Source organism: Camarhynchus parvulus, chromosome 1 (assembly GCF_901933205.1).
Source record: "Camarhynchus parvulus chromosome 1, STF_HiC, whole genome shotgun sequence".
In the NCBI taxonomy this organism is placed as follows: Eukaryota; Metazoa; Chordata; class Aves; order Passeriformes; family Thraupidae; genus Camarhynchus; species Camarhynchus parvulus.
The window spans coordinates 27,316,821-27,343,761 of record NC_044571.1 but is presented as its reverse complement, the minus strand read 5'-3'; the positions used below and the strand labels follow the sequence as shown (position 1 = coordinate 27,343,761).

Sequence of the window (26,941 nt, the reverse complement as noted above, 5' to 3'; positions counted from 1 at the left end):
TGGTGGAGGTCCTGCCTGCTGGCTGCTCCACAGCCGGTTGTCTGGTGGAGTTTGGGTTACATGGCTCTGGAAAATGGAATGGGGCCTCCAGGTCTGGAGGTAATCAAGAGTGCATAGGGCCTCCAGGCTTGGAAGCAATCACAGTGTGATGGAATGGACTGGGTTGCTGAGGCTTCACAAAGCAGAACTGGAGCCATCCTGCACTGGGCAGTGGGAGGGGAAGAGGATGAGCCTTAAACTAGCCTTGTGATGAGGCTCAAGCTCTTGCAGGCATGGGAAAAGACAGCTTGACAGAGAGCTGGGATGTCTGGCCCATGGCAGCACAGAGAGACCCACTCACATTTCCTCAGCAGGGCTCCACTGTGCTGTGCCAAGTGCCTAGGGATGGTGACAAGAATTAGAGTGATGAATTAGCCAGTAGGACAAAACTTAGTTACACATCAACCCGAAGGAAGACATGTAGGTATTCTGGCCTGAGCCCAGGGGTTGGAAATTGAGGGATAATATACACACAGCAGCTACCAGAGATGAAACACAGGAACTACATGGCAGGAAAGAAGGCACTTGGGCAGGACCTGCCTTTCCAAGTGGAGCTCTTGCCCTGAGCAGTGCACGTGGAGGAACCAGTTAGCTCAGAGGAGCCTGAGCTGGCAGGCAGACTGGGACTGCCCAGGACATGTCCCTGGGAGAGACATGTTTTTTCTGTAACTCAATCGCCCTCTCGCTGGGGCCTTAACCTGCTCTCACTGGGGTCCTCACAATGGTTTTGCAGTTGCATGGCTGAGGGGAGATGGGTGCTTCCCCGTGTCCTGTTTCAGGTGGTAGAGAAATGTAACATATCGACCCCTCACTACAAACAGCACACTGAGGTGCTGAAGTGTGTCCGAAGAAGGGCAATGAAGCTGCTAAATGGAAAATGATCTGGAGCACAAGCCTGATGAGGAGCAGCTGAGGGAGCTGAGGATGTTTAGCCTGGAGAAGAGGGACCTACAACCATCTGAAAGGAGCCTGTAGCCATTTGGAGGTCTCTCTCTTCTCCCAAGTGATAAGCAATAGAAGAACAAATGGTCTCAAGTTGCACCCAGGGAAGTTTAGACTGTATATTATGAAAAATTTATTCACTGAAAGGGTGGTCAAGCATTGGAACAGGCTGTCCAGGGAAGTCACCACCTCTTGAAGTGTTAAAAAATCATGTGGATTTGGCAGTTGGGGACATGGTTTAGTGGTGGACTTGGCAGTGCTGGGCTAATAGTGGGGCTCTGTTCTTAGAGGCATTTTCCAACCTTAAAGATTCTGATACCTGCACCAGGAATACCTGTGTTGGATGACTTGCACTAATCCCAGTCACTGTTCTTATTCTCCTTTGGGTATATTTGAACAGGTTTCAGTGCAGACTGGGGCAGAAGTGTTAGAGCTATTTAGCATCCCTCTAGGCTAGGAAGAGGCAGAACTCGCTGGAAGTTTGTGCTTACTCATCAGTCCCTGGATGTTTGGAGCTTGTGGATGAGGAGGTTCTCACTGGACTTTGTGAGTTTTGTTTTGTTTTGCTTTGTTTTGCTGTGTTTTGCTTTGCTTTGCTTTGTTTTCTTTTTCAGGGCTGGACATGCCATGAAGAGTTTTGTTGGCGAGCCTTGCAGCCAAGAACAGACTGACCTCACCACAGGCTGGTGGATCACACTTGGGCTTCACAAGGAAGAGAGGAGGGGCTGAGGAGGCACTCAGAGAAGTGGCCTGACTAGGTCCCACACACCTGCTAAGCTGTAGTAGGGCTATGGCAGGGTGAGGAGTGAGGTTGGATGTGCCAGGGAGGGAGAGATGGGCTCTTGAGAATCAGAGCAGTAGGTCCCTGGCAGAGGAGAAATGCTACATGTCTGGCTGGAGGTATGTCACTTCACTCAGCTTGTGGATAGCACAGCAGTGCAAGGCAGAAAGCAGAGCTGGCTAAAACTAGCTAAGATAATTCTAAGGAGATTAAAAATAATTTTGGCAATTAATGGATAATTCATATTTATCAGGATTATAAGAAAGAAGAAGAATAGCTTACAGCTGTAGGTTTAAGTGTTTTTTTTTTTTTACTGTCCTGACTCTTAAGAATTCGCTGTAATTGCAGCAATGGGAGGCTGAAGGGTCTCCTTGGATTACAGTTGCCTGCAATTCAGATGATACTGCAAACACTTCTTTAGTTCTCATGGATCTTTATTGGGAAACTTGGACCATAGATGCTTACTGGTGTGCATATTGCATCTCCACTGTATGGCCTTCATGCAGTTTATTACTAAACATGGAAGAAATTAATTCTCCCTATATTTCACTTCTATCACATCTGACAGCTTTGTAGTTTGTGTCTGTGTGTGTGATATTTGTGGCCAAGTATTTAAACATAAAAATTCCTTTTGCAAGGCCAGAATGGATATTTTTCCTATACTTCATCTCCCACATTTTTCAGCAATTTTGATGATGAAGTAACATTAATAGAATAAAGTTTACACTGAAACAAATCTCAGAACTACATTAAATTAACCTAATTAAAACAAAATTCTTGCATCTTCTCAGCTGTACTTTCTTTAAAAGTATATGTACCTCCAAGGCACACCCAAAAAGACCAGACCATAAAGCCATCAGATTCTACAGAGAATTATACAGACCTTTGATAATTCATTGTATTAGTACAATAAAGTGCATCCTGTCAGAAAAAAAAAAGGTGTTTCTGTGGTAAGTGCTTATTTTATATAAAAGTTATCAAATTATTCAGTTGTCAAAAAACCACCGGGACAAGATGGGATCTCAAGAAGTTATCTTCTAATTCATACTCAGAGCAGTCACTCTTCTGATTCATACTAAAAGAATCATTCTCTGCCATACCAAAAAACTTTTATCTAACTGCATCTTGGGAACCTCCAGTGACAGAGACTACACAGTTTTCCTTCATCTCTTTATTCCACTGCTTTTCCATTCCGGCTGTTAGGCAGCTTCTCTGCATGTCTCATCTGCATATCTCTCTTCATTCACTTGGAGCTGCTGCTGTTTTTCTTACCCACCACAGACATGAAGGATTATTTCCTTCTGCTCTGCTATAGTCTCCTAGGTATTTGTGACCTCAGCTTGGTCATATTTTATGTAAAGCAGCTCTGATTCATCCAGTCTTGCACCATTACCCATGATTTCTAGAGTTCTGTCTGCTTGTGCTTCTACCTGGATGTTCTCCACCGTGACCTCATCTTTCTTGAAATTAATGTCTAAAGCTGAACAGAGTAATTTTATGAAAGCCTTGGCCCCCTGGATAGAGCATTGCATTAAAAAGTTTATAAGTTCTTTTTCACACATCTCCAAATGAGGTTGTGAGAGAATAAAGGTCCTGAATTCAGTTAGGGGTCTGCAGAACACTAAAATCTCATCTATTAAGCTGCTACATGTTTGAAGCTGGTAAGTCTTCAATTTGCTCTTCTCTTTTCTTCCCCATAAGCTATTTGGCATTACTACCAAGATGAGAAAAAATATCTTGCATTTGTAAGACATATATCAGTTTTGCAGTGTTTCTATTTATACCCCAGCAAATACATTCCAGTTGTGCCTAACAACTGTCCTGGGTTTTTCATTCTGCTGGAGTAAACTCTCTGAATTTTCTGTTCTGCCAGTGATGCCATAGCAACACATTCCCATTCTTCATGCTCCTAGCTTTGCCAGGCTGGTAAAGGGGATGTTGAGACTGCTATGGTAAGAGAGCTTTTATCTGGAGAACAAAAGCAATCTGCACCCTCAGAAAGCTGTCATCGTCTCTCCTGCAGACTGCTGAGCCATGCCAGCTCACATCTTTTTGCTGTGATGCTGGATGAAAGCAGTGACTCCAGCAACACGAGCTGCTATTTTGAGTTGGATGCTCAAGTTGCTGAAAAAGATTTTTCTGGCAGAATATCTTTGCAATATTTCCACTACAAAATCTGCTTTTATCCTCAAATTCTAATGTCTCTTTTTTGAGGACTGAATGTTTTACAGGCAGCACACTTGCATGGTCAGGAGAGAATACAGTTGTGAGGGCTGGCAAGAACAGTTCTACTTTAAATAGAGCTGGGAAATTGCTCCCCTTTGTCCATTAACTTCTCCAAGTATCTCCTATGTCATTTGTTGGCCAACTCTGAGCTCAAGCTACTGGAGGATGCCTTAATAGATAACATCTATTTTAACAAAACAACACAAAACTATCAATGTCTGCAAATATTCATTGCAGATATTTAACTGCTCTTTAGAACAACTATGTTAAAATTTGGTTAACTCCTTAAGTGACCTGGGAGAAATGGGGTCACTAATTGCATTTAACTGCCATCCTGAGTGTAAAAGCAAAGCAGAGTGATATGTAGTGAGTAGAGCCTAGGAAATGTTATAGTGAAGCTTATATCTTGTCTTTTTGGAGTACATTGGCAGTGGCTTAGTGTTGGATACATTTTTTTCTGTATAGAAGACTGAAGGATGGCTTTCACATGGAGACACTGAGCTTCTCAGAAGCTTTCTTTAGTGTAAAGCAGTGACTGCTCCTCCAGAGCCAGCACCTCTGTACCTTGAAGATCAACAATTTAGAAGAAATATGGGAAGCTTTGATTGCATACAAACCCTAATATTTTCCCATCATTAAGCTATGTGCCCTCTACTAAAACAAAGTTAGGGCAATCAGAGAGGGAATTTTCCATGCAGGGGGTGAAGTTTTAAAGGACCCCATCTTACAGGTTGCAGTAAAATCAAGCCCCAAGGACAAAAGAGAGATGATGAAAATATATGTTTTTAGCTTTCTGCTTTTTTTTTCAGTCTCCTGAAAAGTTAGTGCATTGAAAATATACTGGAGTGCCATGCAGCTATATTATTGCTCACCTGACTTTGCACCCTGAGAAAGCACTTGCTGGAGTCAAGTATCTGCTTTGAAAGAGTCAAACAGGTCAAAATTCTGCTTACACTATCACATGAGCAAGCCAGTGCTAATTGAATGTTTTTGGAGAAGTACAGGATGGGGGAAGACCATGTCTTTTCTGCCAGCTACTCTCAATCCTAGTTGTTGGGATGGGACCATATTGTTTTGAGTTTATGTTGAGTAAAAACTTGTATGTACATGAAAGCCAGCTGGAGGAATGGGGGAAGCCTTCTCTTTGAATCAGCTCACAGACAACTAGGCCATACTGGTAATACCTCCTGCAGTACTTTCTGGAGCACCTTGAGGTGCTGGCTTGAGTCAGTTGGTGTAGTAACCTCCCCTCCTTAACAGGACAGATTTTGAGAGCTAGCTCCCAAATCAACTTGATATATTTTAATTAGCTACATTTTATGTTAAAAAACCATGTGTGTGTTGTTTCTGCAGGGCAAGTTAGAAAAAACCTTATACACAGCAAAGTGATGCAGATGTGATCTGGGATCTATGGTGGGACAGGCATGTACAGCAGTGGGGAGTGGAGAAGGGTGGCACAGATAGGTTTAGATGTGGTTTAGAAAGATAACCAGCCCAAAAAGAGCTGATGCTGGGTGCTCCTGGGCAACATGTGGGCATGAGAGGAGCTGGTGCTGCTGCCTGCATAGAGCTCAGTGTTCACACACCAGGAGGAGACAGGAGGCAAGGCAGGATATGCAGTGAACCCACCGTCTTAGAGCTGAGAATTGTAAATCCATCAAATAGCTTTGAAGAGCCAGAAGCAGAAATACATTGTTTACTCCTTAAAACCTAAAATGTTATACAGTTTGGAATCAGAATGGATGAGACTTTGTAGAATGAGAAATTTTGAGGGCTTTTTTTTTTCCTTTTATAAACACCTTTCCTCCTTGGTGGCTGGTAGGACAGCCAGACTTTAACCCTCAGCCATTTCTTTTGTCTTCTGTAGAGCTGGAACAGATGTTGGTAGTAACCTCATCTTAAAATAAACTTAGTTTTAATAAACATGTTTCTAGGATGCAGAACTCAGCTCCTTTTTGTGGCCAGATATCTTGACCACCCTGAAATCACAGCAGCTGATTACCATGTCTCCTCACATCCTTCCACCTTCACTACACGGTAGATAGCAAGTCACACTACTATTAACAAATTTGTTATACCTAGAAGCATTGTTTTGCAGCCCTATAGGCAACTAATAGTGATTGCTGCAAAGCTCTTGCAAACAGCTCCATGGTTTCTGGAGTCCAAAGTCAATATATCATAAAGTATTTTATGGTGCTGGTGAATTCACCTAGCCCAAATTTTTGGGAGGTAGTGTTTCTAAGCTAAAAATTGCAGCAAGGTGGTTATTCCTTACTGGTCACAAATAAAATTTAAAGTAATTCTGCCCTTCCTCCAGGTTAAAATGTCTGGCGCTATCAATATGTAAATAAGCCAGACACAGACAATTCTACATCACACAGGTGACTGTGGTGCTCAGTGGATATAAATAACAAGGAACTATTACCTCTTGGAGAAGCTGTTTTGGTAAATTCAAGTCTAAGCATGAAGCAAGAGAAACATAAATTTTAGGCTTTTCCTGTCAAACACGCTGTCTCGTCCCACTGGTTTGAAAAAGAGCAGTTGTTTCCCTTAGAACAGCATGAAAGCCTTGGGGAAAATTAAAATGGTGAGAGATTCAGTATGTAAAATATACAGCGCAGAACACTAGAGAAATCTCAGTCTGGGAATGAAGAATCACTCTTGTCACGAGCTGGCAGGAATTTTATCCCTCATTTACACAAAATTGAATTTGGGGGATTGATCGGTGTGCCTGCTAGGTGAGCCATCTACTGGCTGCTCCATGCAGTGCCCAACAGCTGACCACCTCCATCAACTCCAAACGTTAATAGGTTGAGGAAATCTAATGCAGGAGGATGTATGCCTATGTGAAACAAGATGTTGTCAATTAGTCTGTTGCTGGAAAATATAATTAGAATAATTTCTGGAAGAAGAAATGCCAAGTTTCTAGTTAAACTTTGCAAATTTGAGTAAGAAACTTTCTCTGGAGAGACTATAAAAATAACTATTCAAGCCAAGTAAACAATGTATTCAATGTGACAACTTTTGTCTTTGTGTCAGCTCTGATTTTCACAGATTATGATGAATGCATAAGCACAAAGCTAAAATAACACTAAAGGCTCGTAAGTGGGGGGATTCTAGGAGAGGACCTGAACTGGTAATATGAACTAAACCCATGAAGTTAAAGGACATTAAACCTCCAAGGCTTCTTCTGAAGGTGGCTGCTAGAGCATTCTCAATCTGCATACTTAATTAATTTAACATCCAGCATGAAGAAACCTGGAACAGCCTAAGATATCACATCACTGTGAAGCCACAAAAGCACTGAAGGCCACACATGTAATTGTTCTCTCATGCTTGACATAGCTGCTGCTGCCTTCCTCTGCTTAAGTCCTACATGTTGGCAGCTCTTCTAGCTGCAACTTTTTCTGAGATGTATCTGTATGAAACTCCCTGACTGTGCTGTGTTTCCAACCCAGTAGTTTTTCAGCCACCTAAAGAATATGCATCAGGGGTCTGCCTGGATATACACTGTGCAAGAGTATATAGTGTATATCTGCCTGGATATACACTATACAAGTGTAGTGCTGCTCTTGTTCTTGGCCTCACATTACTGAGGGTTATCCAGCAGGGAAGGGAGGCTGTCCTTGGAAGTGAACTGCAGTAATGGAGGCTGGAGCATGATATGTACGGGTAAGTAGACTAGCAAAATTGTTTGTTGTGTTGCATACTAGGAGCTTGCTTTAAAGGGAGGGGCTGAAGCGCAGAAGGATGATTCCCATGATAGACTGACTGCTGTAGATCGGTTTGGAAGCAGCAAATATGGGAAACGTATTCTCTCTTATGTAAACATGTTTTTTTCTCTAAAGCTTTGGACCCGTCTTAAGAGGGTGAGCTCATGTGCAGCTGAGTAGACTTTAGTTATCTTCCTATGGATCAGTCTGACAAGTTGCCATAGATGCTTCAGATAACTTAGAAAGCCTGTAACCATTACTACACCCTGCTTCGTGTGCCTCCATGGTCCACTGGAGTCCTTATAGCTGGATATGAGTCAAAGCACCTTCCAGGCTACTTTAATATATTTTGGGACTAAGCCAGGAGAGGCAAAGTCCAAGGCATACATCAGGCTCTGTGCTGAGGCCCTTGTTGCCACATGGATATATTTCTTCTGCTATGCAAACTACATGGTGTGCATGCAGTAGTTCCTAGTGACACTTTGCATGGTGCTTTTAAACAGACATAGTCAGCCCAGCCTTGTTTTCTAGGTAGTCTTTTTTTCCCTGTTCTTTAGAGATTTTTCTCTTGTATTAGGGATTTAAAACCTGCAACGTGCAGCATTTTTTCCCCTGGAAGGCACAGTGGGACACAGCTGTGTCTCTGTGAACAGTCCCATGCTCCCTGTGTGAGGGCACTCACTTCCATCTGCTGAGGTAGGGTGTATGCTGAGGTGCCTGAGAGGGATAGACACCACTGTTCCTAGACTAGGAGGGGCTGAGACACTTGAGAGGACGTGAGTTGTCTGAACAACCCTGTTTCAAAAGTACAGCCTGGCAGCTGGGGATGAACAAGGCTGCTTCCTCCCTGAAGTGAAGCATCAGGCACAGCTGTGCAGGTGAAACCCCCCAAAGTCTGCCGTGAAGTTCTCAGCAATGCTGGAGGCATCTGGATTTGAGCCATGAGACACAAAGAGCACATTCTGTATGGCAGTTGACAGAGTTAATAAAAGAGAATCAGGTAGATAAAACTGATGGGTGTTCAATGCACTCAAAGGAAGTAGCCTTATAATTTCCCTATCAAAACAATACCACTATGAGCACCAGAGACTTACCCTAACATAAACCTATACTTAGCAGTTTGATCAGAAACCTGAATAGTATCTTGAAAATAGCCAAATCTGAGCTCAGAGACTGAAATACAACACTCTATACATTCCAAGTAATGCAGTAATCACTAGCACATTAACAATTAAGTAACAGTTCAGTTACAGAACATATGAGAAGTGCCATAGCCTTTGCTGTACCAAAGGGTTTATTTGTAGTCTGTTGCTTGCACTGAAATGACATGTTACAGAGAGATGAAGGGAGCCTGTCAAAGACCATTTGAAAAGTCACTTCTTCTAAACAAGGCCATCTGCTTTCATCCCTCTCTGCATTATCAGCTGAACTGCTGGCACCAGGTATTCAAGGAATTTCAGAGGGAAGCACAGTATTTCCTTGTCACTGTGATGGGTTTGACAGAGCATTTGGACAATACAGCTAGCATCCTGTCACACAAATTGACATCTTGGGAAAGCAACAGGTTTTAAAAACTATACTCAGCTTTCTCTAGGACTGGGCTATTCAGTGATGACTAGTGCCTCTTTTACACATGAATCACTTTCATCCTTTAAATGTGTTCAGAGAACTGGAGGTTGTGATGCTTCTGCTACAGACTACCTGGGTTTGTAATTAAAGCGCCCACCTCCACTCTTGCTTGTTCCCATATACCTGCATCTCAGGGAACAGGTTTTCTCTGCTAGAGATTGAGCTACTCCCCAGGCTGCTGTACATCTCAGAGACAATTAATCATGTTTGCAAAGGCTATTGTTTATGTGGCCTGTGGTTAGTGGGCATGGCCTTAGATGAGATGCTGGGCTTTAGCAAAGGGGCAGGTTTGGCTCTGGTAACTGGAGACAAGACAAAGAGAAACACCAGCTGCTGTGCCAAGTGATGTGGGCACCCTTCCTTCAGAGAACTGGCACTCAGCCAGCAGCCTAGCACAGTCTTTGAAGTATCAAGCTGCTGACAGTGCTGTTTAAGATCAGAAAATAGGCATCCTATTTAAACCATGCTTGGTGCTTGAGAAAGAGAATGTTATCAAGCTCAAGTCTTGGGAATGCAGGCCCACAAAGGACCACCCCAGTCCCTGCAGTGTGGCCAAGCAACCAAAGTCCCACTGCTCTTTCTAAATGAAATCTCTGAGCTTGCCCTATGAGGCACAGTCCAGAGCCCATTTTGTTAAACCTAAAACATTACCCCTCCAGTCACATGCTCCAAACACACACACTCTAAATGGAAATGGAAAGTATTTCCGAGCTCAGCACAGTGCTGTGTTTCCTACATATGTTTAAAAGGCAGTGGCATGCTGCTGTGAAAAGCCATTACATACAATTTGTATATCCTTTCGTAAAATCCTTCCACGTATTTTGGGATAGAAGTTATATGAATAAGACTGAAAAATATCTCCTATCTATTATCTTCCTTATTTTTAATGACTTCTCACCATCCCGCTGCATGGTGTTTCTCAGTAGTACAGCACAAACTGTTGGACACATATGAACTTTGGGCTTCTGCACTTCAATGACATCCTGAATGAACTCAAAGGACCCTCAAAACAGTGCTCTGACTTTGAATTTATCCCAGACAGACATGCATACTCCTCAGTTCTGATAGTTTTTTCTCTCTTCCACTCCCTTTTCCCAAGAAACAGCTTGCAAACCACTCCTAACTCTGTCAAACTCTGCCCATTTTTATTTTCAAGTCAGAAATATGTGTCCTAGCAAAGACCACTTCCATGACAGCTCAAAGCTTTCAAACTGCATCTGTCTTTCTGTCACTTTGCCCAAGGAAGTGACACTTTAGAGAGGGCAAAATGGTTTCTCACTTCTTGGAAATCAGACCTAATTTTTCTCAATCTTTTCCTCACATGATTTATCTTTTAGGGAGAGGCTAATTATGGACAGCTTGTGGGAAAATATTTCTAGGCAATTATTAGGATGCATGCAAAGAGTTGTACTGCAATTATCTCCCCTTAGAGTAGTCAGGTGCAAGTAACAATATTTCAAGGCTCCCAATATGAATGAAGTAGGCCCCTGACTTCCTTCAAGAACTCGTTCTCCTATGTGTAGAGGGAACAACATTAATTTCTCTTTGCTGTTTTGGAGAAGTACTGCATACCAAAAGGCTTCTTTCTCTGTTCATTTACTATACCAGATCAGGTTCCCTGATGGCTTCAAAGAAAGTACCCAACCTGGCAGGACCAAGCCTGCCACCCTGTACCTGCTCAGGCCCTTTACCCTGTGCTGTGCAAAGATTCAACCAGAGACTTTCCCAGATATCACTGACATTACAAGGAGGAAGCAAAAGGTATAACTCTGTCTGAGTCTTTGATAAGAAGATTAATTTGAAACTGTACACTTTGCTTTTTTTTTTTTTTTTGCAAGGAAATACAAACCAACACTGTAATTGTACTTTGGCCTGTGGGAATAATATCCCAGAAATAACGTGTCTACTGAAAGTCTAGTAGCTTAAGATCTCTGTGGGGCTGCTTCTTTCACTGCAAGACCTATAATTAGCCATCCATTATGGCATTGAGCAGTGATCCTGAGGAAGCCCATATTTTCCCCCTGAGCACCCTACACAGACATGCCAGAGAGGAGGTAGGGAATACTCTAAATGCTCTGGAGTTCACCCTCCTTCTCAACCCAGGCATCTCAGGGAGACCCTCCCTGGTGCCCCTTTGCCAGGCTCTTCAGCAGGGACACCCTGTGGGCACCTCAGTGCTCTCAGGTGTCTGGCACTTGGCTCACACTGTGAACACTAGGATTGCCACAGTCTAGGTCCTAAAGCCATGGTGCTGTTATTTAAGCTGCTCTCCTACCTTCTTTTTGCTTTGGGGTGAGCAAAGACAGCAGCTGTCTGGTTAGGAAGGATGGAAAGCCACCAAGCCAAGCACTGCTTTCCTCAGCCTTTGGAGCAAATATGGCTGCTTTGGAGATGGAGATGGAGATGGCTTGGTGGGGCTGCTACAGGTGCAGCAGTCTATGCCTCCAGGCAGCAAATGCTTTCCTTGCATGACTGGAGGGCATAAGGACATACTTCCAGGGTATTTTACTGGCCAGATCATGGACTGAGCTCAGACTGGATGAAACAGTGCACACAAAGATGGCCTGGGCAAAGGGTTTTCCCCATGGTTTTGGGAAAGATTTTTGCTTCCCTTAAAATAAATAAGCAATTTTATCAGGTAAAATACTATAAACATGTAAACTGTTTCACATAGCAAATCCTAATTTTAATTGCTTTGTATTTTCCATATCTGTTTCCCAGTATTACTGTCTAAAACTCTTTCTGAATTAGAACTGAATTTATAAATTGTTTTAGTTACTTAGAAACAGTATTAGCAGGTTCTGAGTGTGTGCATGTGAAGAAATAACTGGCTGAAAAACTCCTTTCTATGTGTAATCTTTATTAACATTGATGCAAACGCCTCTGCAAAAGTGGCCTGGAGAACTCTGGTGACGGACATAGGGCTGAGGAAACTGGTCCTCATCTTGACACATTTAAGGCACTGAGACCAATATACAGACAGTCTCCAGATGTGCCAGAGTTCACCCCTCACAGAGCTTCCTCTGAACTGTCACCATCCTAAGCCTGTATTTAGAAAAGACATTGAATTCCTAGTGTGGAAGCTCCACACTGACTTCTGATGGGGATTGCCAAGAAGATGGGCTCTGCAAGGCTCAGCAGCCATGGGAACACTGTTTCATCACAGCTCTTGTGTTATTACCTTCTAGCACTGTGTGCAAAGTAAAGCAAACAATGTTTTTACAAGCACTTCATTACTACAGATCAATGTCATCACACACTCAAATTTGCTTTTCATGGATTCAGTGCAATGGGCACAAAGATGGTTCCTCTAAAGTACCAAAAATATGGGACCCAGAGCATGAAAGAATGCAAGAGAGGTAGTTCTCTATTAGATTTTTAAATATGATTACTTCTCACAAGCAATATTGTACACTGAACCTCACCAGCCTTCTGCCACTGTGACAAACAAATCCATGACCTGCCTCAGATGTAGATACACTTGAACTTCACTTTGTCATGTGTCTTTAATAAAGAAACGGACCCAGAGAGAAGTGAGGTTTGACTTAAAGAACAGGTCCTGTTTTTCTGAAATTCCAGATGATAACACTAAGCTGAAGGTTTGAACAAAGAGCTGGTGTAAATCTCTAGACACTGCAATAGGTCAGGCTTGAAAAAAAGCAGTTTATATCACCAGATAGGTGCCATTTCTTTATCTAGCAATTTTATATGTTGAAGTATACCTCATATTACTCATTCAGTAATGTCAAAGCCTGACCTTCTTCCAGGCATCTTTGGAAACATGAGGGTAATTTTCACAAGGCATAGGAAATTTATAATTTTTTAAAATAGAGTGATCTTACTTTTTGGATATTCAATGTTATTGGGTCGCACACTCAAGAAACCCCTACTTTGATCTTATATTGTAGCAAATTTTTTATATCCAGTTCTGTGATTTTCATAGAAGTTTGTTAGTCATTAATAATCAGTTCATATTTGTGATAAGAAATTGCCTACATAATTTTGAAACCCTACTAGGGTGCTGCAAAGTGGTCATATTGACATTCAGTGTAGGAATGGCAAATGTAAAAGTTGTATTCACTTGGGTAGCTGGGAGCTCCCATGAGAGCAAGGAAGAAGAAATGTATGATATTCTTGGGGAAAAGGAAGTTGTCTAAAGACCAGGCAGTGGATCAGGAGCTTTCTGGATATGTTAACTAAGCAATTCTTCTCGTTGCTGGCCTCAACAAAGGCTCAACACAGCTGCCCACATACAGGGGGGTGGTGGCACCTGAGATGTCCTGTGGACTCTGCCTGATCCCAGTGTGCCACTTCAAAAGGCAGTGGGTCCCCTCAAAGTCCTGTATCAGACCTGCCAAGCTCACATGGACATCTTACATAGCACAGCTTAAAGGCAGTAGCCACACGTAGGCAGGCAAATGAATGCAGCTCTTCAGAGGATCTTGTACTCATTTAAAATCACGGGCAGAAAAAAACAACACTAAAAGATCTCATCTTTGAGACCACATAAAAGAAAAATGCAGGGTGATTTTCTGATTTCGGGTTATTATGGTAACCTGTTTGGTTTCGGGGAAAGAAGACAGATACAAACTTCCAGTGGCTGGTGCCCATGCAATTAATTATTTCTACGTGATCTGAGAGAGAAAATACTATTTTTCTACTTACTTCATACTCTTGCAGGTCACCAGAAAAAAGAATCATGTCATGTGAAAATTGCCATACAGAGTCAAACCAGCTGTGTTTTTACCTATAAACAGAACATATATGTGATGGGGCTGTATGGTATAACAAGTAAAAGCCATCAAAGGCACTGTTCCTCTGACTTTGAAGCAGGCCTGTGTTTTAAGGGCAGGATCAAAAATCTGGGGCCTCACACAGTAGATCTGTTGGATGAAAGGGGACAGGCTGAAGAGGTAAAGAAAAATCCCCAAACACCTCCTTTTCCTGAACAAACGGAGCCTGTTAAGTGTGAGTACAGTGACTGGAGCTTCCCAGAGCTCTCCAACTCCTCCTGAGAACATCCTTATCAAAAAAACCTTTCCATGAAGATGGCTGTGATTACCATACAAGTAAGCATGAGGCAGAAAGAAGCTGAGGTGCAGAAATGTTGTTGCGCAGACAACCTCAGCTGCATACTGACCAACACTGCATTTGGAGTTCTCTGATTGAAATCTTCAGGGAGTTCCACGTTCAATCACTTTGTTTTGAACAAAAACTTCAGCTTGTTCACACTGTTTCTCACTCCCTTCTTAATTGTTAGAAATTAATACCCTTGACACGCTCTTAAACCACACTGTTTGGCAGCTATTTTACAGTGTAGGCAAACATTTGAGCTTAGTGCTAAATATGCGGGTGCTGTACATACACAAATAAAGACTGTCTCTTTCTCAGAGATCTTACAGTCTGAAAGATAAAAGATGAAAGAGTGCTTGGAAAGATGAGTAACTGGGGGGATTGTGGGAGGGGTTCACCTCAGTTAAAATGTAAAAACCTGGATAACATTCAAAGAATGTACAGATTTTGGTCCTGGAAGTGTGCATTTTTTTATGTATAACAGTTTTGTAATGAAGAAAAATGCTGAAACTCTTGACATTTTCTTGTGCCTGGTTTTGCTAGGACTGAGGTAGCATATTGCTGCTAATTCTCCTGACATCCCAAGCCATCCTGCTACAGTTGTCCTCTGCACAAAGCCCAACACTCTCGTTCAAACCATTGGATCTGCTTGGACTTTGACCTTGAGAGGAGTTAGATTTGGAGACCAGATGTCTCTTGTATATGATGGATAACTTTATATTGAAATCCAAGAAATTTTTAGCTTTTTTGCTTGCATATAATTAGGAAGCTTATGAGTCACAAAGTAAACAGAAATAAATGTGATGCAATCAGCATGTGCAATTCCTTTATTTAATTTTGCAAACATTTCTTCAAACCAAACCTATCTATTTTCAGACATCAAGCTTGGGTTAAACACATGGACCCCCAGACACAAGGGTACTGAGCAGCTCTCTCCTTGGGAAGGAGTAGTTGGGCTGGAGGCTGCTGGGCCACAGCAGCAGGGTGCTCAGCACTGCCCAGAACCCTTGCTCATATCTGCCTCCAGGTTTCTAGACATGTAGATTTTTTGCTTCTGGAGATGGAGGTATTTGTCACCAGGTAGCACTTTTCATGGTACAGCTATGGTGCATTAGATATCCATGGGTTGTAACTTCTTCTTATGTCACCTTTCATGTGACACTTGAATCCACAATGAAAGGACAAAGATTAATTCTTCTTTCATTCTTAATGTGGTGTAGTACACACCAGATGGTGCCTCTCTTGGTTTTTGGGATCACACCAGGATAACTTGTTCCTCAAACAATGTTTGACATCAAACTTAACTGCAGATCACAGAGATGACAGAGATAATTTTGCTTTAGCAGTGTGAGGAGAGTTCAGATAGTAATAGGAATGATGCAGTTGCAGCTTTTTTTTTTTAATCTAACAGTGCTAGCAGGATGCCACATGCATATGAAACAGGCAATCCCTGGCATAAGGATGTTGTGTGTCTGTTGTAAAGGCAAAGGCTGACGTTGCCTTGTGAATCCAAGTGACACACTTGGAGCCATCCACATTTTGATTTCAAGCCAGTGAAAACCAGACTTTCTTTTTGCTAGAGTTGCTGAAAGGTTGGTGAAGTGGGAGGCAGCTAGTGCCAAGGTAGAACTATGCATGTTTCTTGTCATATGTCTTCAAGTGATGCATTCCAGAGTTCTTCATTTAATAATCCAGAGATAAATAAGCTACTACTTATTAAAAACTAATTATGCTTTAAGCAGCCCAGCTAAAAGATAATCTGTGTTACAGAATTCCTAGTGGCAAAACATCCAGGATTTTTTACATGTAAAATCATGAAACTGTTATGATGCTTTTGAAGTTTTAACACACTCATGCATTTGCTTGAAAACTACTATGGAAGCAGTAAACACTTTTGTTTGGATCTGATTCTTCAAGGTGCAATACAGGTAGCTCTTCACTCAACTTCATGGGCTCAGCTCTCACAAGTCTGACACAGCTGATAATATTTTTGAATTATATGTTTGACAATCAATGCAATATAAAAAAAAAGATCTGTGGTTTTAGTATTGATTAGTCTCCTCACCAAAAATTACATTCCCAGCTAGAATACTGAAGAGGCTTAACAAAGACACTTTGAAGGGAAAGAAACTCCAACACAATGCCTTTTGCTTCTCTAATTGCTGCAGATGTTGTGCAGTTGCACCTATGAAAAGTTAAATATTATGTCTCTGTAACATTTTTGATCTTCATTAATTATAGCTCAGAAAACCTTACAAAAAGCAGCCTGCCTCTTTAATACAAATAAGATTAATTGCATGGGTGTTCAGAAAATGAGCCACCAGTAGTTAAACAAAAAATGTTTGTCTTAAAGCAGCCCTTGAATTATTTTTTTTTTGAAACTGTTACAGGAAGTGAAGAGCCTGCCAAATTACTATGCCCGTGAGCCCCACTCTCATTATCAGCCTAAACGAATGCACACAACCCGTCACTTTCATCCTCTTCCAGGTCCAAGAAAAAGAAAAAAGGAGGCAAAAAAACCCAACCAACCTTCCACACAAAGAGGTGTCTCTGAAGTCTGGAATGCACCCTGGCTGTTTGAAGACAAGATTTATACCTGACACCCTCCTTTAAGCTCATTGTTGAGACTCGCCTGCGTTCAAATCAACCGCAGACTGGCTGCTGCAGGTACCTCATCTTACAACAACCACATCATCCAAGATAAATGCATCAGGAATTGCTATCACTTTGAGGTGAAAAAGAAACGGGTGGGGGGAGCAGAAATCAAACCTCTGATGCAGGTAGTGGGTGGAGGAAAAGACAGACAGGCATGAAGGAGTGTGTAAGGGTGTGACCAGGGAAGAAGCCATGACAGCCGCCAGCCTGCGGCGTGGGGTGCAAGGATGAAATGGCTCTGGCTGCCTGTGTGGGCACCTGTGTTCTGGCCCAGCCTCTCCCTGCCTTTGGCAGCCAGGCTCTGGGACCAGGCGTTGGGCAGGATCCTTAAGCCACCCCAGTGCCAGGGAAGCGGTAACCACTCAGGTGCTCGTGAAGGGCTGGAAGGAGCCATTTGACTTGGTGGGAGACAATGAAAAGGACTGTTGCCATCAACTCATGTCATTCTCATGTTTTCTGAGGCAAGCCTGATTTCTTCATTTTAGGATCCTGTCCCTAAGTAAGCTGTGGTTAGCTACTTTAATTCAGCTTCTTAAATTTCTCTGGAGGAAAACCCTTGTAAGGGTAGTAAGGACTTAATTTTACACTGGATCTGTCTGGTGGGAGGCAAAGCCATAGGGCGCTGGGATAGGTGAAGCAGACAGTAGGAGAGACAGCAGAGTGTGCTCAGGACAGTGTCAGGATGTAGAGAAATACAGCTGAACCTCCTAGAGCTCAGGCTGCTGAAACTCTAGCATTAGCAGGAGCTGAGCTAGTTGTTGAAGGCTTTGAAGTGATGCAGGCAGAAAACGTCTGTCATAATGAGGGAATAACACCTGGCAATTGGCAGAGATACTTATTGCCTATATCATACTGTTGCTCAAAGGCCCAATAAAAGTTGGGGTGTAAGGATGCAATTTGTGGTGTAGAACCAGCTAAGGAGCATTTTCCATGGTGAAGAATTATCGTGGCATTTGGAATAATGCCCCATTAATCCAGGGCATTCAAAAATGGTTTTGAGGAGATAGTCTGAAATCAAACTGATAGACAAAAGAAGGCAGAAAAGATGACAGCATAGGTAGTTAATGCAAAACTTTAAGTTGGGAAAACCTGCCCCTCTGAAGCATTTCATAATGCCTATCTTGGATCCAGAGATCAGAAAGCAATACGGGATTAGCAAAAAAACTAAGATTCCTACACAGGTTTGACCTGCTGTTGGGCAGGACCCATCAACATGTTCTGGATTTAACCCAACAGAAAGATCTTTGTTTGGTTTTCTGGTTCTCCTTTGTCAAGCAGTTAAGTCTCAGGGCTTTACAGGGCTTCTTCCAAAACTTATGGGCTGACAGGGATGTTTGAGATCTGGGGAAAAGGAGCTGGTTTAATCCATTTCAGTTATAGAAAACTTTCTATATTTAGGATGTTAAATTATGTTTCATTAACAATGCAAATTATGAGCATTTCTAGGACTCCAGGTACTTGCATGTCCCAGCTAGCACATAAGCCTCATGCCATTACAAATCTGAATAAAGCAGGTTAAGTTTGCAGCAGAATTAAAATAGGGCAAAAGGGAGGGCAGGAAGAGAGCTTGAACAACACATTCAACATTTGCCAACTTGGGTGGGAGGAAAAACATCTACACCAGCACCAAACTGATACAACTGCATGTGAAGCTGCAGCATCAATCTCAGCTTGACCACAGGTATCCTGTTACCATTTATAATTAATTTTAGATTTCTTTTTCTTTTGGCTGTTTTGAAATTTTGTTTGTGGGTTTTTTTTTCTCTTGGGGGGTGATATCTTCTACCTGGTGACAGCAAAAGATTCTCAGAGAAATTGGTTTCATCAACCTGTGACCAATGTATTTAAAAATGGAGCATGTCTCCACTGCAGCAATCACAGGAAATGTTGCAGACACTTAGCCTGGAGCCTCCATAATTTGTGACACCAAGCTTCTGAGGAAATAGCATTCGGTATTTCATTCTGACATTTCAGCTCTTGACAGCACTACAGAATGCTGCTTTAACCTAAAGTCAAATGCAATAAACTGTGCACAGCTTTGCCAAAAAAAACCAAACAAACAAACAAAAAAAAAAACAACAAAAAAAAAACCCAACCAAAAAACCCAACAAAAAAACACGAGCAAGGCCAGTTCAGATTGTTCAGATTGCCACCACAGGGAGCCACAGGAGTGGGAAACAGAAATACCTGGCTCTAAGCAGCTGCTTCACTCCTGCCTGCCTATTAAAAATAACAGAACTTTCAAGAAACAGTTACAAGCACTATCAGGGCCTTCTGGCCTAAACACAAAATCATAAAACCATTTAAGTTGAAAAAGAACTTTAAGATCATCGAGTCCAGCTATTAACCCAGCACTGCCAAGTCCACAACCACATAGAATCATTGCATTCTTCCTTCCCAGAAGGATCTTCAACATCTCCCAAAACAAGAAAAGTTGATAAAGTATCTCACCAAATGATAAAGACCATCAGAAGATGCAAATATGAATATGGATGACAAACTTGTACATTAACTGAGGTTGTTCACATAATTGTTTGTGTTTAACTATTTGGCCAGGGTATAAATGTATTTTGTACACAATGTTCATCTGTTGCTGGTATTGAACAGCTCTTACTGCAATAACATGCTAAAAAGGTTCCAGGAAACTTCTGTATACTGGTAACCACTGGAACTTTTAAAATTTGTTCTGAACCAATGAAAGATGGGAACACTTATTTATATGTTATATGTACATATATGTTATATGTACATATGTATGCAGGGCTACACGGTAGATCCATAGACATGTTTTAGGCTCAAGATAGTTTTTCTGCAGCCTATGAAATTTTGTTTGTACTTTCCCCCCTCTTTGTCTTTCTGATCTAATAATTTTACTGTTCTGAAAATGGAACTTCAAAGTTTGGTGCTCATTATGTTATTCAAGAATGAGAGCACCAGCAATGAATTAGACAGCAAATGCCCTGGATTCACCAACAATTCCTTCTCCACCCTCAAAGAGATGCAATCTTTCTCCCTGTTCTCCAAGCATTTGCTGGTTTTGTCCTCCTTTGGTCCTTTGCCTCTGAATAACTCAGTTTTTCCCTCACCACACATGCTTTGTGGGGCCAATGACTCCTTTTTAATGCTGTCTGACTCCTCTGGCTGCCATTCCCCACTCCACTCTAGCTCGAGTGGCACCTCAGTGAAAAGCAGCAGGTATCTCTTACCTAACCCTGCCAGCACCCTGTGCTGTTCCCACAGCCACTGCTCATGTCCCTGCTGTTCTTCATACTTTTGGGAGCCCAAGCAGGATTTGAGCATCCTTTCCTACAACCCTCATGTTTGCTGCAACCCTGGCCCTCTGTTCTACCTGCTCCCTCCATGCACCTGTTCTCCACAGCCATTCAACTTCCCACAGAAAGAAGGTGCTGGACAGAAATCCCAGGCACTCTCACCTGCTTGGTGCCTATTGCTCCCAGGGCAGTGTGGCACCATGTGTCATCAGGTTCTGCCTGCAAAGGGGTGGGTAATGTCAAGATCATCTTGCAAATTGAAATACAGCACCAGTCATGTTAATAACTTGAGAGGCCTGTGAGAAGAGCCTCTTCCTGCCTCCTGGCACACCTGTTTCTCTCCAAGAGTTGAGGACAGCCTGCCTGATTCAGAGTCCCTTGGAGTCCCCCAGGCCCTGGTCTGGGGCAGCTCTTAGAAGATGGCTTAGTCTGGTTAAATGTGTTGCTCTGTGTAAGCAGTGGAAAAGTCATGTTTGTAGTGGTAGCAATGTATTTTATAGCAAAACCCTATAATAGAAAATTATTTATTTCCATGACTATTTGGTTAAAAAAAAAAAGAGTTATAGAAACATAATTTCTAGAAGATAAAACTATCAAGTGCACAACAGCAGCTGAAGAACTATATTTCTTTTACAGCTTGTCTGAAGTGTCACCTTGCAGGGACCTCAGGGCATGTTAAAGTGAAGAGCTTTAAAACAGCAAACGACGAAAGCTAATTCTTCTCCAAAAAAGGCAAACAGGAAACTTGTTTAAAGGACAAAGCTTTCGGTGCATAGCAAGTGCTTGTGTTCACATGTGTGCTCAGGTTGCTTTCAGAGTCTGTTTTTTCGGCTCTCTTGGCTCTGTCTCCAAAAGACATCTACAAAAGCTCATGTATGTGTGTAAGTGCCACATGTGTACACAGCATCTCAGTCACTTTGACAGCAAGCGACAGTTAATTCAAACCATGCATTGCAGGGAGCTCATCCTTTCATGATAAATGGTGGTATTGATAGATGAGTTATTTTTACATTGAGCTTAATTATATCAAATCTCAGCCCACAAGTGTGCGGCAGAAAGGGTAAAGTTTTGCTTTGTTACTAATAAGCTGTGTTTGTTATTTTTCTTCTGCACTATTCACATGTAATTAAAAGTGACCCAAACCCACGTAAATTATATGCCAATTAAAACCCTTCCATCTTTATTGTCGTGTCATGACATACTGGATATACAAATCTGTTAAAAAAAACCCCAAAACTAAAAATATAACTAACAAAAACCCTGCCATAAGACCACCCCATCTCTTAGCACCTCATGGTGACGTATGTTTAAAGCCTTGAGGAAACAATGACTGAGTTTGCCTGTCTGCATGGAATCAGTTCTGTACGTTTTTCTTGCCCAGACTGTTACATATATAAAGCTCTTCACCTGAATCCCTTATGTCCTGTTTATTCCTCACACATGTATTCTTCTTGTAGGAAGAACTCAAAGCTGTATACAGAGACACAAATTTGTTCTCCCTAATTTATGTGCCCAATAAAGCAAACATCTCCAAAAGGGAGTAACTTCGATTTTTAAAACAAAGACAGAATTGTGCTGTTCCTGCTCGCAAAGCAGCATCAGCAGCTGGCTGAAGTCAGCATGCCTACTAACAGAAAGTATATTAGCTCAGTCAGCAGTTTCTCAAATAAAAACAATTAGTTTACAATACAAATGCCAGTGTTCAGAAAATGCTAGAACATTTAAATTTCAAAGCCACTCAAAAGCCTGGAAATACAAACCTAAGGTGACCACATTGATACCGCCTATTACCCCTTCACTGAAGTCTGCCCTGCAATATCTTTCTCCTAAATCTCTGCTGTGTTCTCTGCTTGCACTCTGAATAATTGTTCTTAAACAGATTAAAATGTATTCCTATAACTTTATAAGGACTAAAGGCTTGATTACAGGGTATGGTTAGCACATTTCAGAGGAGTATATGGTTTCCACAGATCAATTTATTGGTGCAGGTGTATGACACACTTTGAGTAAAATGGGACGACATCAAATACTCCCTCTGTTTAATTTGGAACAGGGAGCTGAATTTCCAACACCTGCATCTCAAGAGAGTGCCAAAGCTATGGGGTTATTGGATATTTGCAGCAGAGCTACTTTGTGGTTTTGTTTTTTTTTTTTTAAACTGGGTGTATTTACCCAAACTTTAAGTGGATTCCAAAGCAAATGGGCTTTGTGTGGCCATGAAGCAATTTCCCACACACTTCCACAGCTTAATTGGGCAGCCCCAGCCCCTTTCCCCTGGGGACTACAGAGGTTTCATGGCACATGAGGTTTCACTACAGCATATGACAAGGGTGCCTTGTGAGCCACTGACAAATGCACATGGCAGCAAGGTCTTTGCAAATGTCCCAGTGAGAAGAGCTTCATCTGGAGCTGGCTATTTGCCACAAGACACTGAAAATCAGAAATCATTCTTCATGCTTGCTTGTGTTTGTGGAGCTGTTTGCCTCTTAGCCATCTTTGACTTTAATTAGCCTGGACTAATGTCCAGCATTTTTCCCAGGGAAGTTTCCTACTTCACTGGGGATCAGGCCAGATTCACAACAGGGACAGTGCCATAATGGACTCAGTGCTCCACAGCAGACACAGAAGGTGGCAGCATCCTTGCTATAGCCAGAGTCTGGGAAGAGACACCCCAAAACAGAAATCTTCAAAATGCCTTGGCCATGACCCTGGCAGGGCTTAGAAACCTGACAAGGCTTCGCCATACAGTCCTCCAGACTCACCCCAAATTCCAGCCCATGGAACCTTTCCTACCACTACTTCGTATCTTTGCACTTAATACCCCCATCATCTACAGGGCAACAACAAGGCCAAACACCTCCGCCTGACAGGATCCTCCTTTGTTTGAACACAGTTTTGTAAATCTTCCCTCTAAGGGGCTGGGAGCCGGCTGAGTGGGCTCCAGAGAGAGGGAGCTGTTCAGAGCCCCTGGCCAGGCAGCATGGCTACCCAGGCTATCTTGGGTTTGTCCAGCTCCCTCCTCTCACAGCTTTTCTGTTTTGCATAAGACAGTTTTTGTCTCTTTTTCACTCACTCACATGGCTTCCAAACCTAGTGACTGGGGCACCACCTGGGTCAGGGTTTGGAAACTGGGCTACAGTTCTTACTCCGAGCTAAATTTAGATATATTATTACCCAGAGCCTACATCTCCACACACTTTGGCAGGTGTGTATGGACACCCATACAAATTGTCACTTATGCCTAGGAAAATGTAACAGTTAAAAAAGCAAAAGGAATAGACAGGCAGACACCCCTTTTGGAATGTAGAAGAGCTGGGGCTGGGGACACTGCTGTGAGTAAAACAGCTAAAATCTTCACAGACTGAGAAACATGTTGAGTCCAGATCTCCCACCTGGTGTCCCTGAGCATGTAACAGTGCGACCAAGCTCAGTGAGAGGACTTGATGTGTGGCATGTGGGTCTGTTCATCCAGTACAGGCCAAGCCAGGTAAAGCATGTCCAGAAGCACACGTTCAGGCATGCAAGGAACTCACTGGATGCAAACGTGGGTGTTGAGGTATGTAGGCACCTCTGCGGTGAAGAGGAGGCAAGCAAGATTTCTCAGTATCTAAGAAGTTTCAGACTTAGCATGTGAAGTGACTTGTCTGCTACGATCCAAGCTCCTCCTTGGGATTAAATCCTTGAAGATGATCTAACAGAAAGTGTCTGCTTCTCACTTCAGACTGCTGCTGAATCAAAGACTCTGAGAGTGCCTGTTATTCTGTGCACTGTTCACACACCCACCACTAATTGCTCTTCTGTGATTAAGGAAAAGTGTTTTATCTATATATACAAAAAAAAGCATAAAAACTCCAGATGAAAAATATTGCAGAGTTAAGAGAATTGTTTATGAGTTTGCATCTGTTCTGCGAAAATTGACATATCTATGAAGCTAAGCAAAGGTCTGTGTGCACCTCTTGTTAGGTTAATCCATCTAGAATTAGTAATGGTAGGGAAAATACTACAGAGAGGAGCTTCTGCATGTATTTCTGGGAAACTTGAGCTGTTAGCAATGTCTTCGCACTTGGCTTTGCAAGGGGAAAAGCAGATGTCTTTCACTCATTTTGATTAAACTCATACAGTTTCAGCAGCTTGTGCAGGAATTGCACCTTTAAGTTTTAATCCATCTCTGACATAGGCACAGGCAACAGCATATAAAAGTACATCAACATTTTGTTAAAATAAATGGCAAAACCACTGACAACATCAGGACTGAGGCAGCATCTCAAGTCTTCCCACTCAAATCTTTGTGCCAAACTGTTTTAAAAGGCATGAACAGAAAGTTCTGAAGAAACAAAACAAATCCAGATATAATTATTTCCTCTCATTTTCTTTCCTTCTGCATTTTAGAAAAGGCATGCATACAGAGAAATTCTTTTTCACTTTAGCTGCTAAATGCATGTGTCATTCCACTGCTTTTGTCTTATTTTTGTCACATATATTTTAAGAAATAATTTTATGATGCTTCTTATGAGCATCTCTAAAATTCTCCAGGGAGGCTTGCATAATTAGCAAGATCTTACTGAATTAATAAGCCAGAGCACTTTGGTAAAGGCATTAAAATAATGCCAAGGCTGTGCTGTGGATGTTGAGCTCAACTAGAGTGTTTTGTTGAAAGCAAGCACTCCCTTCCAAAGCAGCCAGTGGCTCTACCAGCTGTAAGCCCATCACTTCGCAGTCACAGACTCTTGCAGTGATGCCATACAAAGCCTTTCGAGCCGCTACAAACCACAACAAGTTCAAAACCTGACTCATGTCTAGAACTTCGACTCCCTCTCTGTTGCTGGCTTAGTCACTGCCAGCGGCCCTGCATGCATCTGCTGATCCTGCGGCATCCTCAGCACCGTTCCCTCCTGTGGGAAAGCCCTGGTTAGTCAGACTGCAGTGAGGCAGAGTATTGTTAGATTTCTCTTACCATTGTGCTGCTTTGTTCTTCCTGCATTCTCATCTTAATGACGGTGCGAGCTGTTGGCCTTCCACACTTTCTTTGTGCCTATGTAAATTCAGTGTTTGATGCAGAAGAGGCGGAGACAATTTCTAAGTCAACGGGCAGGTGTGAGTGAAAGGAGCAACCCAACAGCCAAACTATTTGAAAAAGAAACCTTTAATGTCTCATCAGCTCAGCGCTAAAAAAAAAAAAAAGCCTTCATAACTTGCCTTGAAAACTGGAAAAACAGGGTGTCTAGCTATAATTTAAGACATTAATAACAACAAGATATTGCAGTTCCCTGACACATTTTGACTTTTGCACGGTGAAATGCTATCTTAAAACTAGGTCTGATTATAAAAATGCGAAACATGGTCAGTGACAAAGAAATTACACACAGGTTTAGCCCAGGCTGAATTTTAGAACACACCTGAAAAAAACGGTTCTTTCCCTTTCTTAAATGGACATTCTGAAAAGGATATTTGCAATGGAACAACTTTACAGGACTGACCACGGTCTTCAGAGGTATTTAGTGCAGCCTTGGGATATGACACCTCAATTAACAAAAAAAAGTTTCAGCAAAAAGTATTTTTTACCTGCAAGCAATGAGTATACACTTTTTCAGTCTGGGAGTCTCCTTTCCAGCACAGAAAACACAGTAAAGCAAGAATGAACACATCCTGTCATATGGGAACGGAGGATAGTACAAGCTGTCTAAATCTCCACAATTTATTTTTATTTCCCTGGTCTAGAAAAGGCTTTTAGGCCTGGAGTTAAAGCTGAAGAGCACGAGTAGCTTGCTTGCTTTTTGTGGGACAATGTGACTATTTGAAGTTGTCTGTGTGCTTATAAGCTCCACCATTGTAAGTTATGATTTACAGAAAACAGGCACATAAAATTTCCTCACCACAAGCATCTTTACAGTCATCATGGAAATCTCAACAAGAAACCAAAAGTCAAATTCCTTATTGGACTTATTCCTTCTGCTGAAATAATAATTTTTTTCCATGGCTGACTCATCTAGAAAATTTTTATGAAGTTAGTAGCAAATGCAAGCATCCTGCTCTTTGCCCCTTCAAAGCTATCACATAAAGATAACAGTGTTTTCTTTTAATCTTTTTTTTTATTACTGAATATTATGCTTACAACAATCCTGCTTTGCTACAGATGGTTTCCTGTTGTTTCTGCCAAATGTGAAATAGCTATAAAACTTGAAAAGGTTCTGATGCTGTCACTGCATGAAAAATTACATCTACAAGGGAAAATTAAATATGAGCCTTAGCATTTAATTTCTTTAATCTTACTTAGTAAGTTGAACTTTTTTACTCCCACCCCCAACTCAAAGCTTCCGATAACATGACCTGAAGGGAAAAACACAGCTATGTATTTTAGTCAGGTAGAAAGCCTTCATTAACAAAAACAAAAAAAGAGGAAGGGGAAGTAGATAATTCTCATGTCCAGACCAACTAAACAGCCACCAACTCCAGCTGACAAGAGCAGTGCCTTTGGCTCAGTTTCATAAAATACATAAAGTCATTTCTGTTAGAAGACTGTGAAGTTCCTGTTTTCAGTGCTATAATAAGGAAATCTTTCACCTTAGCAGACAAATTACTAGAAAATGGCTTGTGCAATCCCAAGGGGACAG

General features: G+C 42.0%; 1 protein-coding gene across 3 annotated transcripts in view; it reads right to left on the bottom strand.

Moving 5' to 3' along the window:
• The window catches only part of EDAR (ectodysplasin A receptor), a 72,226-nt gene that overhangs the window by 37,376 nt on the left and 7,909 nt on the right, over positions 1-26,941 (bottom strand). For 2 of the 3 annotated variants that reach the window (XM_030957931.1, XM_030957940.1), the window contains exon 1: positions 25,285-25,432. The exons of the other annotated variant lie outside the window; for it this stretch is intronic. In XM_030957931.1, coding sequence (XP_030813791.1) covers positions 25,285-25,317 — 33 coding nt within the window. In that variant the 5' untranslated portion in view covers positions 25,318-25,432. Of the gene's footprint in view, positions 1-25,284; positions 25,433-26,941 lie in introns of those variants that run through there. 3 annotated transcript variants of the gene reach the window in all.